General features: G+C 50.1%; 1 protein-coding gene across 7 annotated transcripts in view; it reads left to right on the top strand.

Annotated features, from left to right (window-relative positions):
• The window catches only part of LOC139235084 (actin filament-associated protein 1-like 2), a 109,883-nt gene that overhangs the window by 65,659 nt on the left and 24,844 nt on the right, over positions 1 to 19,380 (top strand). For all 7 annotated transcript variants that reach the window (XM_070866232.1, XM_070866229.1, XM_070866225.1 and 4 more), the window contains 7 exons: positions 1,016 to 1,121; positions 3,231 to 3,439; positions 5,718 to 5,897; positions 7,609 to 7,704; positions 8,707 to 8,791; positions 16,020 to 16,231; positions 18,083 to 18,225. In XM_070866232.1, coding sequence (XP_070722333.1) covers positions 1,016 to 1,121; positions 3,231 to 3,439; positions 5,718 to 5,897; positions 7,609 to 7,704; positions 8,707 to 8,791; positions 16,020 to 16,231; positions 18,083 to 18,225 — 1,031 coding nt within the window. The remainder of the gene's footprint in view (positions 1 to 1,015; positions 1,122 to 3,230; positions 3,440 to 5,717; positions 5,898 to 7,608; positions 7,705 to 8,706; positions 8,792 to 16,019; positions 16,232 to 18,082; positions 18,226 to 19,380) is intronic.

Consider the following 19,380-nt stretch of genomic DNA (forward strand, 5'->3'; position numbering starts at 1 on the left):
CTCCCCCAGGCATCTCTGGGAGCGCTCCCAGCTCGGCTCTTTAGCTCGGGAGTTTTCCATCCTAACGCCTCGAGAGAGAGAGGGGTACAACACCTCCCTTAGCGCTGCGTCCCCTGACTCAGGGCCCAGCTGCCCAGTGTTACTGACTGAGGCGCAAACTGTTCCCAGCGCTGTAAGGGGATAAAAAAACGGTCACTAGAGTGGAGACAGACCGACGGTCATGAATGGAGATACTTAAGGTAGTGAATTGATCTGACACGTAACATGGTCCAGATTAAGAGGGCTTATCAATATTAGGAGATTCTGAGGAATCAGGAGTTCTTTTGTCTTACGGTATGGATTGTAATATTGACTGATTCAGTAAAACTCGTTTATGTATGTAAAGCACGCTCATACACTCGCTTACATTGGGTTAAGAAGAGGGAAGCAGCGAAGCCTGATGGGTGATGAACCATCCGTTGGATTAACCTTACAACACTCATTCAGGACAGAACAAGGGCTCAAATGTTTAGGAACATAGTGACTGTTAGTTTTGGCGAGAGTTCTTGGGAGAGGGATAAGGAGGTACCACCCTGGAAAACAACGTTAATCAACACGTCATGAGGAACTGAGGCAAAGGTACGCCATTGAATAACACAATGCGGGAGGGTGACGTGTGATGGGAGATGGACAGGTGGGGGAAAACCACTTAGATCGGGGAAGTGTTCATCAGAACCTTCCCGAGCATGTTCGAATAAAAACCGGTTAACCGAGGTTTCGTCTGATTGATTCCGTGGTCGCTAAACGAGCGGGCGGGTGTCGATTCCTTATATCAGGAAGTCTAGCTTGAGGAAGAGAAGTCTTTTTACCCCAACAGGCGCAAACTTTACCACCCCGAAATCATCAAAGCCAGAAACCCAGCCTAAGGGGTCTTTGTCCCTCGCAGCACTGACAGCCGATGCAGCAAGGCTTACCCCTGCTCCGAGCTCACCCACACTTCAAAGGTGGTCCTTTAACTCCGTCTTTCTCCTCACAGGCACAGGTGGCCACTTCCCCCGCCCCTGCCCACCTTGACGAGCTTCACCCGGACGACTCCTACGAGGAGGCAGAACCGCTCAGCCCCATTGCTCAGTGCTCCACAGGTACGTGTGGCAAAGGAGGGTCACTTCGTCAGATGTGAAGGGGGAGTCAGTACCCAGTAATTCAGGGTCAATCGCAGAGTACCACTCATGAATTGCCCAACTGGTTTGACAGGGTTTCCGGGAATGTGTCAGTATCTACACGGGGTCCCGGGACTGTGACAGTATTTACAGGGGATCCCCGGGAGTGTGTCAGTATTTACAGGGGATCCCCGGGAGTGTGTCAGTATTTACAGCGGGTCCCCGGGAGTGTGTCAGTATTTACAGGGGGTCCCCGGGAGTGTGTCAGTATTTACAGCGGGTCCCCGGGAGTGTGTCAGTATTTGCAAGCGGCCCCCAGGAGTATATCAGTATTTACAAGCGGTCCCCGGGAGTGTACCTGTATTTACAGGGGGTTCCTGGGAGTGTGTCAATATTTACAGGGGGTCCCCAAGAATGTGTCAGTATCTACAGGGGGTCTCCAGAAGTGTGTCAGTATTTACAGGGGTCCCCGAGAGTGTGTCAGTATTTACAGGATGTCCCCGGGAGTGTGTCAGTATTTACAGTGGCTCCCCGGGAATGTGTCAGTATTTACAGTGGCTCCCCGGGAGTGTGTCGGTATTTACAGCGGGTCCCCGGGAGTGTGTCAGTATTTACAGGGATTCCCCGGGAGTGTGTCAGTATTTACAGGGGGTCCCCGGGAGTGTGTCAGTATTTACAGCGGGTCCCCGGGATTGTGTCAGTATTTACAAGCGGCCCCCAGGAGTATATCAGTATTTACAAGCGGTCCCCGGGAGTGTGTCAGTATTTACAGGATGTCCCCGGGAGTGTGTCAGTATTTACAGTGGCTCCCCGGGAGTGTGTCAGTATTTACAGTGGCTCCCCGGGAGTGTGTCGGTATTTACAGGGGGTCCCCGGGATTGTGTCAGTATTTACAGAGGGGGGGTCCCCGGAACTGTGTCGGTATTTATAGGGGGTCCCCGGGAGCATTTCGGTACTTACAGGGGATCCCCAGGAGTGTATCAGTATCTACAGGGGGTCCCCGGGAATGTTTCAGTATCTACAGGGGGTTCCCGGGAGTGTGTCAGTATTTACAGCGGGGGGGGCCCTGGGAGTATGTCAGTATTTACAGGGGGTCCCCGGAAGTGTGTCAGTATTTACAAGCGGTCTCCGGGAGTGTGTCGGTATTTACAGGGAGTACCCGGGAGTGTGTCAGTATTTACAGGGGGTCCCCGGGAGTGTGTCAGTATTTACAGGGGGTCCCCGGGAGTGTGTCAGTATCTACAGGGGATTCCCTGGGAGTGTGTCATTATTTACAGGGGGTTCCCAAGAGTGTGTCAATATTTACAGGGGATCCCGGGACTGTGTCAGTATTTACAGGGGGTCCCGGGGAGTGTGTCAGTATCTACAGGGGGTCCCTGGGAGTGCGTCAGTATTTACAGGGGGGGGCCCCGGGAGTGTGTCAGTATTTACAGGGGGTCCTTGGGAGTGTGTCAGTATTTACAATGGGGGGGCCCGGGAGTGTGTCAGTATTTACAGGGGGTCCCTGGGAGTGTGTTGGTATTTACACGGGTCCGCGAGAGTGTGTCAGTATTTACAAACGGTCTCCGGGAGTGTTGGTATTTACAGGGGGTCCCCGGGAGTGTGTCAGTATTTATAGGGGGTCCCCGGGAGTGTGTCGTTATTTACAGTGGGTCCCCGGGAGTGTGTCGGTATTTACAGTGGGTCCCCGGGAGTGTGTCGTTATTTACAGGGGGTCCCCGGGAGTGTGTCGGTATTTATAGGGGGTCCCCGGGAGTGTGTCGTTATTTACAGGGGGTCCCCGGGAGTGTGTCAGTATTTACAGGGGGTCCCCGGGAGTGTGTCGGTATTTATAGGGGGTCCCTGGGAGTGTGTTGGTATTTACAGGGGGTCCCCGGGAGTGGTGGTAATGGCTCAAACTTCACAGGGTGGGGCCAATACTGAGTCCCTGGGTGGTCAGTCAGTGTTTACAGGGGCTCAGTATTGTCCCCACCCTGTGAAGTTTGAGCTGTGATGTTTTACCTGGATGTTACAACGTGCCCACAGCGGAGCTTAAATCCCGGTTGCTCTGTGTTGTGATGCTGAAGGCATGTGAATGGAATATGATTGCAGATTGTGTGGATTCAGACAGCAGTCACTATGAATCTTACGGAGAAGAGGAGGTGTCTGGGAATAACCGTACGGGCTCCATTCGGTGGGCCCCCACAGAGTCTCCCACACGGCCACACAGCGATTCCCGAATCTGCGGCTTTCTGTGGCGGAAGAAGTGGTTGGGACAATGGACTAAGCAACTCTTTCTCATAAAAGACCAAGTTCTGATGGTAAGTTCCTGCACACCCATCCTGCTCATTCCTTCAAATCCAGGGTCCTAGCCAGCAACTTCCGACACTCAATCCCATCCTTTCCTGAACCTCCAATACCATTCAACCCTGCTCTCCCTCTCCCCTGACTCTCCCGACTCCAGCCTTCCTCTCGCCAACTCTCACCGCTCCCCGACTCCCACCCCCTCCCCGGCTCTCTCCCTTCCCTCGATCTGACTCTTCCCCTGCCCGACTCTCCCCCCCTCTGCCAACTCTTCCCCTCCCCCGACCCTCTCCTCCGACTCTTTACCTCCCCCACCCCCAGCTCTTCCCCTCCCCTGGCTCTCCCCCTTCCCCCGACTCTCCCCCTTCTCCCGACTCTCCCCCTCCCCCGACTCTCCCCCCTCCCCCGACTCTCCCCCCTCCCCCGACCACCTCCCCCAGCTCTTCCCCTCCCCTGGCTCTCCCCCCTCCCCCGACTCTCCCCCTCCCCCGACTCTCCCCCCTCCCCCGACTCTTCCCCTCCCCCGACCACCTCCCCCAGCTCATCCCCTCCCCCGACTCTGCCCCCTCCCCTGACTTTCCCCCGACTCTCCCCCCTCCCCTGACTTTCCCCCGACTCTCCCCCCTCCCCCGACTCTCCCCCCTCCCCCGACTCTCCCCCGACTCTCCCCCCTCCCCCGACTCTCCCCCCTCCCCCGACTCTCCCCCCTCTCCTGACTTTCCCCCGACTCTCCCCCCTCCCCTGACTTTCCCCTGACTCTCCCCCCTCCCCCGACTCTCCCCCCTCCCCTGACTTTCCCCTTGCCGACTCTCCCCCGACTCTCCCCCCTCCCCCGACTCTCCCCCCTCCCCCGACTCTCCCCCCTCGACTCTCCCCCCTCCCCCAACTCTCCCCCCTCCCCTGACTTTCCCCCGACTCTCCCCCTCCCCCGACTCTCCCCCCTCCCCTGACTTTCCCCCGACTCTCCCCTGACTCTCGCCCCTCCCCCGACTCTCCCCCCTCCCCTGACTTTCCCCTTCCCGACTCTCCCCCGACTCTCCCCCCTCCCCCGACTCTCTCCCCTCGACTCCCCCCCCCCCCTCCCCCGACTCTCTTCGTACACTGAGTTTGTGCCGACAGCTCGCTCAGACACTTTGAAATGTTCATTGCAAGAATTTCCTGATTCTGGCTTTTAGTCTTCAGACATATCACCCACAATTGTCCAAAAGATTCCCTGAATTCCTGTCAGAGTTCCTCAGAAGGAAGCACGAGCACGTAGAGGCCTCCCGTGAAATTGTGACAGAGGACAATGAGTGTCTGACTAAGGAACTTGTGGAGCCAGTAGCCCGAGATTCCAGCCACACAGAATGCAGTGATGAGGACTCCAATAGTTCTCCTCACAGACCTGCAGTGCTGGCCGTTATTCATGATGGGCTCTCTTCCCTGGGATGGGTCACTGGTGGATGGGATGATTCAACAACAACAACTTGCATTTATATAGCGCCTTTAACGCAGTAAAACGTCCTGAGGAGCTTCACAGGAGTGTTATAAGACAAAACAAATAAATTTGATAATTGATAGATTGATTTCCTGGGATGAGAAGGGCTGTCCCATGAGGAGCAATTGAGTAGATTGTGCCTATATCCTGTGGAGTTTAGAAGAATGAGAGCTGATCTAATTGAAACGTATAACATTCTTACAGGGCTTGACAGGGTAGATGCAGGGAGGATGTTTCCCCCGGGCTGGGGAGTCTAGAACCAGGGGTCACAGTCCCAGAATAATGGTCGGCCATTTAGGACTGAGATGAGGAGAAACTTTTTCACTCAGAGGGTGGTGAATCTTTGGAATTTTCTGCCCCAGAGGGCTGTGGAGGCTCAGTCTTTGTGTATATTCAAGGCAGAGATCGCTAGATTTTTGGATTCTAGGGATTCAAGGGATATGGGGATAGGTGGGAAAGTGGAGTTAAGGTCGAAGATCAGCCATGAACTCATTGAATGGCGGAGCAGGCTCGAAGGGCCGAATGGCCGACTCCTGCTCCCATTTCTTACGTTCTTGCGTAGCTCTGGGATAGAAATCAAAGAAAGGAACAAGTGAAAATGGGGGCAAAGATTACAGACCACTGGTTCCCATCATAGCGTCAGGCAGTTATACACAGGCAGGTGTGAGAGAGCTATGCAGTGTACCCGTGAGCTTAACTTGATCCTCCCCGGGGTGGGAGAGGCAAGGGTTCAGAGGTGTGCAGATACGGACATTGTGTGGGACTGTCCCGTGTCGCCCCTTCAGTGCTTAACCCAGTCTGATTCTCCTCTGCTGCAGTGCTATAAATGCATGAAGGACCAGTATCCCCTGATGGAGCTCAGTCTGCCTGGATCGCGAGTTGTCTACAAGTTCAAACGCAGTAAGAAGATACAGCACGAGCTTAAGATTACGACAGCGAATAATGAGACTGTGGTGTTGGGACTTCAGAGCCGTGAGCAGACGGAGGATTGGCGGAAGGTTTGGAGGTGTTAGCACCAGAAATTCAACTCGGTTAGGCCTCTGACTAACCTGTATAGTAACCCTGGTTATAAATGCCTAACCTATACAGCAACCCTTGTTATGAATGACTAACTAGTACAGTACCCTTGTTATGATTGACTAACCAGTACAGTAACCATGGTTATGGGTGACTAACTAGTACAGTAACCCTTGTTATGAATGACTAACTAGTACAGTAACCGTGGTTATGGGTGACTAACTTGTACAGTAACCATGGTTATGGCTGACTAACTAGTACAGTAACCTTTGTTATGGGGGACTAACTAGTACAGTAACCGTGGTTATGAATGACTAACTAGTACAGTAACCGTGGTTATGGGTGACAAATTGAGTAAAATTAAAGTCAATGGGAATCGGGGGGGGAAATCTTGTGGTTGTTGGAAGACAATCATCTCAGCCCCAGGATATTGCTGCAGGAGTTCCTCAGGGCAGTGTCCTAGGCCCAACCATCTTCAGCTGCTTCATCAATGACTTCCATCATAAGGTCAGAAGTGGGGATGTTCGCTGATGACTGCCCAGTGTTCAGTTCCATTCGCAACTCCTCAGATAATGGAGCAGTCCATGCCCGCATGCAGCAAGACCTGGACAACATTCAGGCTTGTGGCAAGTAACATTCGCACCACACAAGTGCCAGGCAATGACTATCCACAACAAGAGACAGTCTAACTACCTCCCCTTGACATTTAGCGGAATTACCATCGCCGAATCCCCTACCATCAACATCCTGAGGGTCACCATTGATCAGAAACTTAACTGGACCAGCCACATAAATACTGTGGCAACAAGAGCAGGTCAGAGGCTGGGTATTCTGGGGCGAGTGACTCACCTCCTGACTCCCCAAAGCTTTTCCACCATCTACAAGGCACAAGTCAGGAGTGTGATGGAACACTCTCCACTTTCCTGGATGAATGCAGCTCCAACCAAACTCAAAAAGCTCAACACCATCCAGGACACTTGATCGGCTCCCCATCCACCACCTTCAACATTCACTCCCTCCACCACCGGCACACCGTGGCTGCAGTGTGCACCATCTACAAGATGCACTGCAGCAACTCGCCAAGGCTTCTTCGGCAGCACCTCCTAAACCCGCGACCTCTACCACCTAGAAGGACAAGGGCAGCAAGCGCATGGGAACACCACCACCTCCACGTTCCCCTCCCAGTCACACACCATCCCGACTTGGAAATATATCGGCCGTTCCTTCATCGTCGCTGGGTCACAATCCTGGAACTCCCTCCCTAACAGCACTGTGGGAGCACCTTCACCACATGGACTGCAGCGGTTCAAGAAGGCGGCTCACCATCACCTTCTCAAGGGGCAGTTAGGGATGGGCAGTAAATGCCGGCCTTGCCAGCGACGCCCACATCCCAGGAGCAAATAAAAAAAGGGTGTTGGACAAGGCTGTGAGGCCAAGGATAGATCCTTGGAGGACACCAGAGGTAACGATGCGAGGCTCCCAATGCAGCGCGTCCCGTGGGAGTGGCTTCTGGACTAAGGTACCAGGGGGCTACTGCTGCTTGTGGGGGCCGAGTCAGTCGGTGGGGAGGGTGGGGGAAACAAGGACGCGATGCACGTGACAACGAATTGGTCTGAAATGAAACGGGGGTTCGCCTCTGTGAGTGGTGCAGCGGTTTTACCGTCTTTCCCGTTTTGACCGCACTGCGTTTAGGTTGTGGAGGAGGTGAGCAGCCGCACGAATTACAGATCTACACCGTGGAATTCACCGAGGGTGCCGGCGACCGCCAGCAAATGCGCCTCAAACAAGGTGAGCCGATCAGTGCACTGCTCACTGCTCCGCCAGGGTGTGAGGAGGTATCTTGTGGACATTCCGAAAATGCCCTCGCCACATATAAAAAGTACTTGGATGCGCACTTGAAGTGCCGTAACCTACAGGGCTACGGACCAAGGGCTGGAAAGTGGGATTAGGCTGGACGGCTCTTTGTCGGCCGGCACGGACACGACGGGCCGAAATGGCCTTCTTCCGCGCTGTAAGTTTCTCTGATTCTATAAACGCCGGCATGGGCTTGTTGAGCCGAATGGTCCGTTTCTGCGCTGCGAGCTGCTGGTCCGTCAGCCTCTGAAAGGAGGAGATATGGGTCATCGCTTTGAGCAGGGACCCTGCGTCACAACTGGGAAGGGAAAGTAGGAGAAATCCCACTACAGGACTAACCAAAACCGAGCGGTCAGGAGGATAAGGGTCAAAGGTTACAGTTCAGGTTGGTTCAATACCGTGAGTTTAAATCCCTCCACGGCAGCTGTGGATTTAAAAAATCAGTTCATTAAATCATCATCATCGGCAGTCCCTCGAAGCGAGGATGACTTGCTTCCACATGAGTTCACAGATGTTTCAATGAAGGACTCCACGTTCCAGGTCCTGAACTCCAGTTGAAAGGGTGGAAGATGCCTGTGCGTGGATTTTTTTAACGTGGGGTGACCGTTGCACATCAGCCACCACACGGGGCTTGACAGAGCTAGATCTTGGTCCAGTGGCAAGGGTTGAACCAGGACGGCTGGAGACCTGCTCTGCTGCACGGACCTAGTGCGCACACATGTCGCACAGTGTGGGCTGGGCCCGTGCTGCCCCTGGGCCCTCGGCTCTTCTGGGCCCCGTACCCTCATTCGCCGCACCTTCGCCCGCAATGTTCCAGGGGGCGCTCCAGCTCTATTTATAGCCCCGACCTGCGATGGTGTTCTCACACAGGTCGGGCCACCCCACATCGTGGGCTGTGTATAAAGGTTTCCAATAACGTGCTGTGCTTTCATGCAGTCAGTGTTGAGGGCCAGTCGAGGCCCAGAGTCGGAGCGATCCACGGGTGAAATGGTCGTCGACAGCACAGCCACCCGAGACACAGGTGAGGCCCCACACTGCAGATCACTCACTGCAATTTCTAACCTCTCAAGATTTGTTATTGTCTGCCTAACCAATCTCTTCAATAGCATTCAGGAACCAAACATGGCACTTGAGAACATAAGAACATAAGAAATAGGAGCAGTAGGCCATACGGCCCCTCGAGACTGCTCCGCCATTCAATACGATCATGGCTGATCCGATCATGGACTCAGGTCCTCTTCCTTGCCCGCTCCCCATAACCCCTTATTCACTTATTGTTTAAGAAACTGTCTATCTCTGTCTTAAATTTATTCAATGTCCCGGCTTCCACAGCTCTCTGAGGCAGCGAATTCCACAGATTTACAACCCTCTGAGAGAAGAAATTCCTCCTCATCTCAGTTTTAAATGGGCGGCCCCTTATTCTAAGATTATGCCCCCTAGTTCTAGTCTCCCCCATCAGTGAAAACATCCTCTCTGCAGCCACCTTGTCAAGCCCCCTCATAATCTTACTCTAAGCTGAGCTCAGTTGCGACACTCTGCCCTCTAAATTGACAAATTAAGTGAATGGGCAAAACCGTGGCTGTATTGTATCTGCTTCGAGCAGAATTTCGAGACACAGGACTTTCAGTAGACTCAGTGCAGCAGCTCCTCGGCCTCCTCCCTGATACAGGCAACGAGGAGCTGGGTCAGCAGTGCTTTAGGGAGTTTGGCATCTTCATTGTAAGTGTTACGTATGCAATAAAGGTCCCATCCTTGTCGCCAAATGTGATGTATGCAATAAAGGTTCAAACTGAGTACTGTTTAACGAAGCAAGGTACAGCCTTGGCTCTGCTTTATTTAGGCCCAAAATGCCTGACTCTCAAAATGGCTGGCCTTTTATACCTGAGCAGCACCAAGTGCGTGCTGCTCAGTGGCCTCCAACAATGACGCCATCTGGTGGCTACAAACAGAATATACATACATGACAGTAAGCAAGGGAAAAGCTTTCGCGACTGGCTCGCAGCTTCCTTTCCCCAGATGTGCTGCACAACTGCAGAGTGTTGTTAAAGCCTTGGTGTACTGGGCCACACTGACAAACTCCAGTACGGATGGCCATAGGACATCCTCCATCTTCACTGCAGTTGTGATCAAACACATCACTCTTTCACATCGTGTGACTCATTGTTCATCTCTGGCTGCTGATTGGGTGGTGCCAGGGTCCCTGAATCAATGGGGTGCAGCACACTGTTGGATGAGGAATTGCACTATCGCTGTTCCTCCCTCTGGCTCAAGGTTCCCTTGCTGGGCCATGACATGTATTACCTGGGCAATTAACACCTCCTCCTGATTGCTGATCTTGTCCAGAAGTACTGGTTTTATTGCAGTCTCAATCTGAGCCTTCTTCCTCTGCAAGTGCGATGAGACCGATATGATGAGGTGCTTTACATAGAAACATAGAAAACAGGTGCAGGAGTAGGCCCTTCGAGCCTGCACTGCCATTCAACAAGATCATGGCTGATCATGCAACTTCAGTACCCCATTCCTGCTTTCTCTCCATGCCCCTTGATCCCTTTAGCTGTAAGGGCCACATCTAACTCCCTTTTGAATATATCCAACGAACTGGCCTCAACAACTTTCTATGGTGGAGAATTCCACAGGTTCACAATTCTCTGAGTGAAGAAGTTTCTCCTCATCTCGGTCCTAAATGGCTTACCCCTTATCCTTAGACTGTGACCCCTGGTTCTGGACTTCCCCAACATCAGGAACATTCTTCCTGCATCTAACCTGTCCAATCCCGTCAGAATTTTAAATGTTTCTATGAGATCCTCTCTCATTCTTCTAAATTCCAGTGAATATAAGCCTAGTCAATCCAGTCTTTCTTCATATGTCAGTCCTGCCATCCCAGGAATCAGTCTGGTGAACCTTCGCTGCACTCCCTCAATAGCAAGAATGTCCTTCCTCAGATTAGGAGACCAAAACTGAAGACAATATTCAAGGTGTGACCTTACTAAGGCCCTGTACAACTGCAGTAAGACCTCCCTACTCCTATACTCAAATCCTCTCGCTATGAAGGCCAACATGCCATTTGCCTTCTTCACCGCCTGCTGTACCTGCATGCCAACTTTCAATGACTGATGTACCATGACACCCAGGTCTCGTTGCACCTCCCCTTTTCCTAATCTGTCACCAGTGAGTGTTCCTACTCTCATTTGTTGGTCAGCGTTCTTGTAATGTATTTGCTTCATGGGTTCTTCGCTTAAGAATTCATAGCAACTCATTGCTATTAAGAACTAATACAGAAGAAAAATGCTGCGGTTCTGGAATCTGAAATGAAAACAGAAAATGCTGGAAATCTCAGCGGGTCAGGCAGCATCTGTGGAGAGAAAAACAGAGTTAACATTTCAGGTCGATGACCCTTCGTCAGAAGCTGAAACATTAACTGTTTCTCTCCACAGATGCTGCCTGTCCCGCTGAGATTCCCAGCATTTTCTACTTTTAAGAACTAGTTGGTTTATTAACAAAAGGTTCAACAATCACACTACACATTACCAGTTCATCCACTAGGCTCACAACTGCATACCTCATCGTGGATGACCTGGACCCAACTGGCTGGGGTTTTATGGAGTTTTGTGAACACCACGTGACTGGCTGAGCCACTCACAATGCAACAGCTCTACAAACCTGTGAGCATACTTACAGGGGCATACATTACAGTTCTCAAACGGAGATCGGAGAAATTCGACTACTTTGTCTGCATAGACAGCAAAGGATCTCAGTCTGGTTCTTCACAGCAATATCATCAGTAGACGCCAGTGAAACTCAAATCTTCTGGTGGAGCTTGTTAATAAGCAGGGTGTCCATTTGTGTTGCTACCTGAGACACTTTACCTCTGCCACAACATCCATCCCATGCTGAAATGCACAGTTTGTGCCACTTTGCTGTCATGTTGTCATGGTTTTCATTGTGAGGCCAGGTTGCATAACCCCTCAGGTGTGACGTGGCCCTGGGTCATGTGCCCATACAAGTCCTGCCAGCTCTTTGTGGCAGTTTAAGGTGGGTGGTCGGGGATTAAGACCCAGACCTGAGATACTGACCATACGGACAAAGCAACATTCGCAACCCTCGGCAGCCATATTGGATTGAGCAGCTGTTTGTTCCTCATAAAGAACCCACCACACCCACAGACACTCAAAATACTTGTGACAAAAGATGTAGAAATGGGAGTGTAGGAAGATAGAAGCAGCAATAGGCCATTCGGCCCCTCGAGCCTGCTCCACCATTCAATAAGATCATGGCTGATCTGATCATGGACTCAGCTCCAGTTCCCTGCCTGCTCCCCATAATCCTTCACTCTCTTATCGTTCAAAAATCTGTCTATCTCCACCTTAAATACATTCAATGACCCAGCCTCCACAGCTCTCTGGGGCAGAGAATTCCACAGATTTACGACCCTCTGAGAGAAGAAATTCCTCCTCATCTCAGTTCTAAATGGGCAACCCCTTATTCTGAAACTATGCCCCCTAGTTCTAGTCTCCCCCACGAGGGGAAACATCCTCTCTGCGTCTACCCTGTCAAGCCCGCTCAGAATTTTATATGTTTCAATAAGATCACCTCTCATTCTTCTAAACTCCGAGTATAGGCCCAACCTACTCAACCTTTCTTCATAAGTCAACCCTCTCATCTCAGGAATCAACCTAATGAACCTTCTCTGATCAGCCTCCAATGCAAGTATATCCTTCCTTAAATACGGAGGCCAAAACTGTACGTAGTACTCTCGGTGAGGCCTCACCAATACCCTGTACAGTTGTAGCAGGACTTCTCTGCTTTTATACTCTATCCCCCACAATAAAGGCCAACATTCCATTTCCCTTCCTGAATACTTGCTGTACCTGCATACTAACTTTTTGTGTTTCATGCACCAAGACCCCCAGGTCCCTCTGTACCACAGCATTTTGTAAACTCTCTCCATTTAAATAATAATTTGCTTTTTTATTTTTCCTGTCAAAGTGGATAATCTCACACTTTCCAACATTATACTCCATCTGCCAAATTTTTGCCCACTCACTTAGCCTGTCTATATCCCTTTACAGATTCCTTGTTTCCTCCTCACAATTTGCTTTCCCACCCATCTTTGTATCAGCAAACTTGGCTACATTACACTCGGTCCCTTCATCCAAGTTATTAATATAGATTGTAAATAGTTGAGGCCCCAGCACCGATCCCTGTGGCACCCCACTAGTTACCTTTTGCCAACCAGAAAATAACCCATTTATCCCAACTCTTTGTTTTCTGTTCGTTAGCCAGTCTGCTATCCGTGCTGTGAGCTTTTATCTTGTGCAGTAACCTTTTATGTGGTACCTTATTGAATGCCTTCTGGAAATTCAAATACACCACATCCACTGGTTCCCCTTTATCCACCCTGCTCGTTACATCCTCAAAGAACTCCAGTAAATTTGTCAAACATGATTTCCCTTTCATAAAACCACGCGGACTCTGCTTGATTGAATTATGCTTTTCCAAATGTACTGCTGCTGCCTCCTTAATAATGGCCTCCAGCATTTTCCCAACGACAGATGTTGGGTTAACCAGTCTATAGTTTCCTGCTTTTTGTCTGCCTCCTTTTTTAAATAAGGGCATTACATTTGCAGTTTTCCAATCTGCTGGGACCTCTCCAGAATCCAGGGAATTTTGGTAGATTACAACCAATGCATCCACTATCTCTGCAGCCACTTCTTTTAAGATCCTGGGATGCAAGCCATCAGGTCCAGGGGACTTGTCCGCCTTTAGTCCCATTATTTTACCGAGTACTTTTTCTTTAGTGATAGTGATTGTTTTAAATTCCTCCCTCCCTATAGCCCCTTCATTATCTATTATTGGGATGTTTTTAGTGTCTTCTGCCGTGAAACTGACATTTCTAGCAGAATTTCCCCCAAATGGGGATCTTCATGTGTCAGGGATTGAAGCTGCTAATGATGTCGTCAGGAAGTTGTTGTGACATCAGAGCGGTTTGTTGTGACATCAGAGCGGTTTGTTGTGACATCAGAGCGGTTCATTATGACATCAGAGCGGCAAAAAAGCTCTCTTGCAGGAAGATAAGAACAGTTGGAACAGAAAGAGGCCATTCAGCCCCTCGGGTCTGCTCCGCCATTCAATTAGATCATGGCTGATCAGTACCTCAACTCTAGTTACCCACCTTTTGCTCCATATGCTTTCATAACCTTACCTAATAAAAATCTACTTGTGAGTACATTGTCCAATAATCCTGTGTACAGTGTCCAATCAACGAATCATGTTGTACCATTATATAGCACCTATTCAGATAGAAGTCTGTACATCTCCACTCAGCAGCAACAACAACAACTTATATTAATATAGCGTCTTTAAAGTAATAAAATGTCCCAAGGCACTTTATAACACAAAGTTTGACATCGAGCTAGATAGCGAGACATTAGGACAGGTGACTAAAAGCTTGATCAACGAGGTAGGTTTTAAGGAGCATCTTAAAGGAGGAATGAGAGGCGGAGAGGTTTAGGGAGGGAGTTCCAGAGCTTAGGGCCCAGGTAGCTGAAGGCACGGCCACCAATAGTGGAGCAATTAAAATCAGGGATACTCTAGGAGCCAGAATTAGAGGAGCGCAGACATCTCCGGAAGGGGAGAGTGGGGCTGGAGGAGATTACAGAGATAGGAAGGGGCAAGGCCATGGAGGGATTTGAAAACAAGAATAAGAATTTTTAAATCGAGGCGTTGCTTAACCGGGAGCCAATGTAGGTCAGCGAGCACAGGGGAGAACAGGATTTGGTGCAAGTTAGGACAGCTGAGTTTTGGATGAACTCAAATTTACGTTGGAGGTTAGCCATGAGTGCGTTGGAATAGTCAAAGGCATGAATAAAGATTTCAGCAACAGATGAGCTGAGGCAGGGGCAGAGTTGGGCAATGTTACGGAGGTGGAAATAGGCGGTCTTAGTTATGGCGTGGATATGTGGCCAAAAGCTAAGTTCTAGGCCAAATATGACACCATGTTGCGAAAAGTCTGGTTCAGCCTCAGACAGATGCTACAGAGAGGGATGGAGTCAATGGCTCGAAACGGGAACAGAGTTTGTGGCGGGGACCGAAGACAATGGCTTCTGTCTTCCCGGTATGTAGTTGGAGGAAATTTCTGCTCATCCAGTGCTGTACGTCTGACAAACAGCCTGACAATTTAGCCCCAGTGGAGGGGTCGAGAGAAGTGGTGGTGAGGTAGAGCTGGGTGTTATCAGCGTACATTTGGAAGCTGTGTTTTTAGATGATGGCTCCAGGAGGCAGCATGTAGATGAGAAATAGCGGGCCAGGGATAGATCCTTGAGGTAACGATGCGGGGGCGGGAAGAGAAGCCATTGCAGGTGATTCTCGGGCTACGATTAGATCGATAGGAATGGAACCAGGCGAGTGCAGTCCCACCCATACCCAGCTGGAGAGGCGTTGATAGAGTGGATGCAGAGAGAATGTTTCCGCTTGTGGGGAAGAGCCTAACTAGGGACCATCAATATAAGATCGTCACCAAGAAATCCAATAGGGGAATTCAGAAGAAACTTCTTTACCCAGAGAGTGGTGAGAATGTGGACTCGCTACGACAGGGAGTGGCTGAAACAAATAGAATAGCTGCATTTAAGGGGAGGATAGACAAGCATTGGAGGGGGAAGGGAATAGAGGGTTATGCTGATAGATTTCGATGAGGAAAGACGGGAGAAGGCTCGAGTGGAGCATAAACGCCTGCACGGACTGGTTGGGCCGAATGGCCTGTTTCTGTGCTGAAAACCCGTGTAGGGAGACTGAGAACGGACTGACCTGGAATTCACGTACAAGGTAAGGGCGGGTTTGTAATTGGTCCCTCGATTAGTTCCTCGACCAATGACATTGCTGCATGGGCTGCCGCATTTCCTTTCTGTAATCTTCACTTCCGATTTCATGTAACTCTAATATTTTCCAAAGTTTGAACAGAGGGGCCCGGATTTCTGAGGTAGTTCAGCACTGATGACAGGTTGCCATGGATATATAGCCTGACGAAGGATCATCAACCCGAAACGTTAACTCAGCTTTCTCTCTCCACAGATGCTGCCTGACCCACTGAGATCTGCAGCATTTTTCTGTTTTTATTCCAGATTCCAGCATCCGCAGTATTTTGTTTTTGTGTACCATGGATATATGTTGGGAGGGGTGGGGAGGGGAGGGGGGGTGGGGGCAGTAATTAGGAATGTGACTGCTAGCTGACGTTGCTCTGTCTGATCTGCCAGGTTATCTCAAGGTGCTCCTGAACAGTCACTGGCAGACCCTATGGTGCCATGTGGAGGACCGAGTGCTGATGATGTACCAAGGTATCAGTGGGGCTGGGAGCTTGCATTACTCTGTCAATCTACAAGGATGCGAGGTTAGAAGCCAGGCAGACGCAGGCCACAAGTATAAGCTGACTGTCTCGCACCAGCGCAAGGATTTGGCAGTGCTGCAGGTAAGATGTTCCTGGGTTTAAATGTCCGGGTTGTGAGATGCGAATATGTAGATGCCTTACATAGAAACATAGAAAGTAGGTGCAGGAGTAGGCCATTCGGCCCTTCGAGCCTGCACCACCATTCAATACGATCATGGCTGATCATGCAACTTCAGTACCCCATTCCTGCTTTCTCTCCATACCCCTTGATCCCTTTAGCCGTAAGGGCCACATCTAACTCCCTTTTGAATATATCTAACGAACTGGCCTCAACAACTCTCTGCGGTAGAGAATTCCACAGGTTCACAATTCTCTGAGTGAAGAAGTCTCTCCTCATCTCGGCCCTAAATGGCTTACCCCTTATCCTTAGACTGTGACCCCTGGTTCTGGAGGGATTCCTCCCCTCCTCATCTCTCCTGAAGGTGCTGATGTTTCTGGGCCTCAGTTCCAGTGGTGCAGGCAACAGCCTGATCCTCGGAACTGCAAGGCCATGAATGCCCTCATCTGATCTTCAGTCCAGGTACTAAATGAGTACTTTGCATCAGTCTTCACCAAGGAAGAAGATGCTGCCATAGACATAGTGAAGAAGGAGGTAGAGGAGATACTGGATGGGATAAGAATTGATAAAGACGAGGGTACTAGAAAGGCTGGCTGTACCTAAAGTAGATAAGTCACCAAGAGCGGATGGGATGCATCCTAGGACGCTGAGGGAAGAAATCGCGGAGGTACTGGCCATAATCTTCCAATCCTCCTTAGAAACAGGGGCGGTGCCAATATTACACTTATTGTTCAAAAATGGGTGTAAAAATAAACCCAGCAACTATCGGCCAGTCAGTTTAACCTCGGTAGCTGGGAAGCTTTAAGAAACAATAATCAGGGACAAAATGAACAGTCACTTTCACAAGCGTGGATTAATTAAGGAAAGCCAGCACGGATTTGTTAAAGGCAAATCGTGTTTAACCAACTTGATCAAGTTTTTTTGATGAGGTAACAGAGAGGGTTGATGAGGGCAATGCGGTTGACGTGGTGTACATGGTTTTCCAAAAGGCGTTCGGCAAAGTGCCACACAATAGGCTTTCAGCAAAGTTGAAGTCCATGGAATAAAAGGGACAGTGGCAGCTTGGATACAAAATTGGAAAAGTGACAGGAAACAGGGAGTAGTGGTGAACGGTTGTTTTTCGGACTGGAGGAAGGTATATGGTGGTGTTCCCCGGGGGTCGGTTCTGGGACCACTGGGTTTCTCGATATATATTAATGACTTGGATGTGGGTGTACAGAGCACAGTTTCAAAATTTGCAGGTGACACAAAACTTGGAAGTACAGTGAACAGTCAGGAGGGTAGTGATAAACTTCAGGAAGACATAGACAGGCCGGTGGGCGGACATGTGGCAGATGAAATTTAGCGCAAAAAAGTGCAAAGTGATATATTTTGATAGAAAGAATGAGGAGAGGCAAAATAAACTAAAGGGTACAATCCTAAAGTGGGTGCATGAACAGAGAGACCTGGGGGTATATGGGCACAAATCGCTGAAGGTGGCAGGGCAGGTTGAGAAAGCGGTTAAAGAGCTTATGGGATCCTGGGCTTCATGAATAGAGGCATAGAGTACAAAAATGATGAACCTGTATAAAACACTGGTTCAGCCTCAAATGGAGTATTGTGTCCAATTCTGGGCCCCGCACTTTGGGAAGGGTGTGAAGGCCTTCAAGAGGGTGCAGAGAAGATTTACGAGAATGATTCCAAGGATGAGAGACTTCAGTTACGTAGATAGACCGGAGAAGCTGGAGTTGTTCTCCGTACAGCAGAGAAGGTTGAGAGGGGCCGGGGTGAGTGTGTTGGACTGGATGGTGAAGCTCACACAGTGTTTCCAACAGACCAGCTCGCCTGAGGACAGGGATCGGTGGCTCGGCCTCCTGCTGGCAGGATGTGCAACAGACACAGAATCAGCTCATCTGTACGAAGACACTGTCCTGCAGACTGGAACACAGACCGCTCCAAGGGATGGAAGCCAAGTCAGGTAAGACCAGCCTCGCCAATCCCCGCACTGGCCGCTGCTCATTCCCAGCGCTGACGGTTTCATTATGAATGATAGTGTGACTCTGTGAATGAAACATGGAATTTGGCCAACAATTCTTCTCTCTTTAGTGGACGCATCATAACACGGAGTCAGTTTCCACATGTACACTGACGATACCCAGCTCTACCTCACCAACACTTCTCTCGATCCCTCCATGGCCTCTAAATTGTCAGACTGCTTGTCCGACATTCAGTTCTGGACGAGCAGAAATGTTCTCCAATTGAATATCGGGAAGGCCGAAGCCATTGTTTTCGGACCCCGCCTCAGCCACTGACTCCATCCCTCTCCCCAACTTCTCTCTGAGGCTGAACCAGACTGTTTGCAACCAAAATGAGCTTTCAACCACATATCCGCAACATAACTAAGACCGCCTATTTCCACCTCCGTAACATCACCCATCTCCTCCCTTGCCTTAGCTCATCCACTGCTGAAGCCCTCATCCATGCCTTTGTTACCTCTAGACTTGACTATTCCAACGCACTCCTGGCCGGCCTCCCACATTCTACCCTACATAAACTAGAGGTGATCGAAAACTCGGCTGCCCGTGTCCTAACTCGCCCCAAGTCTCGCTCACCCATCACCCCCTGTGCTCGCTGACCTACATTGGCTTCCGGTTAAGCAACCCCTCAAATTCACAATTCTCATCCTTATTTTCAAATCGCTCCCTATTTCTGTAATCTCCTCCAATCCCACAACCCCCTGAGATGTCTGCGCTTCTCTAATTTTGCCCTCCTGAGCATCCCTGATTATAATCGCTCCACCATTAGTGGCCGTGCCTTCTGTTGCCTACGCCCCAAGCTCTGGAACTCCCTGCCTAAACCTCTCCGCCTCTCTACCGCTTTCCTTCTTCAAGACACTACTTAAAACCTCCCTCTGTGACCAAGCTGTGCTCATTTCTACTTATGCGGCTCGGTGTCAAATTTATATCACATAATACTCCTGTGAAGCACCTTGGGACGTTTCTCTATGTTAAAGGCGCTTTACAAATATAAGTTGTTGTTGTTGGATAGAGACGAAAATCCTCTGTCTTTCTGACTCCCTCGGTCACCATGAATAATGTGCATTAGAACAGCAGTGAAAAATCAGTAAATGGTT

The sequence above is a fragment of the Pristiophorus japonicus genome, chromosome 22 (assembly GCF_044704955.1).
Source record: "Pristiophorus japonicus isolate sPriJap1 chromosome 22, sPriJap1.hap1, whole genome shotgun sequence".
NCBI lineage: Eukaryota > Metazoa > Chordata > Chondrichthyes > Pristiophoridae > Pristiophorus > Pristiophorus japonicus.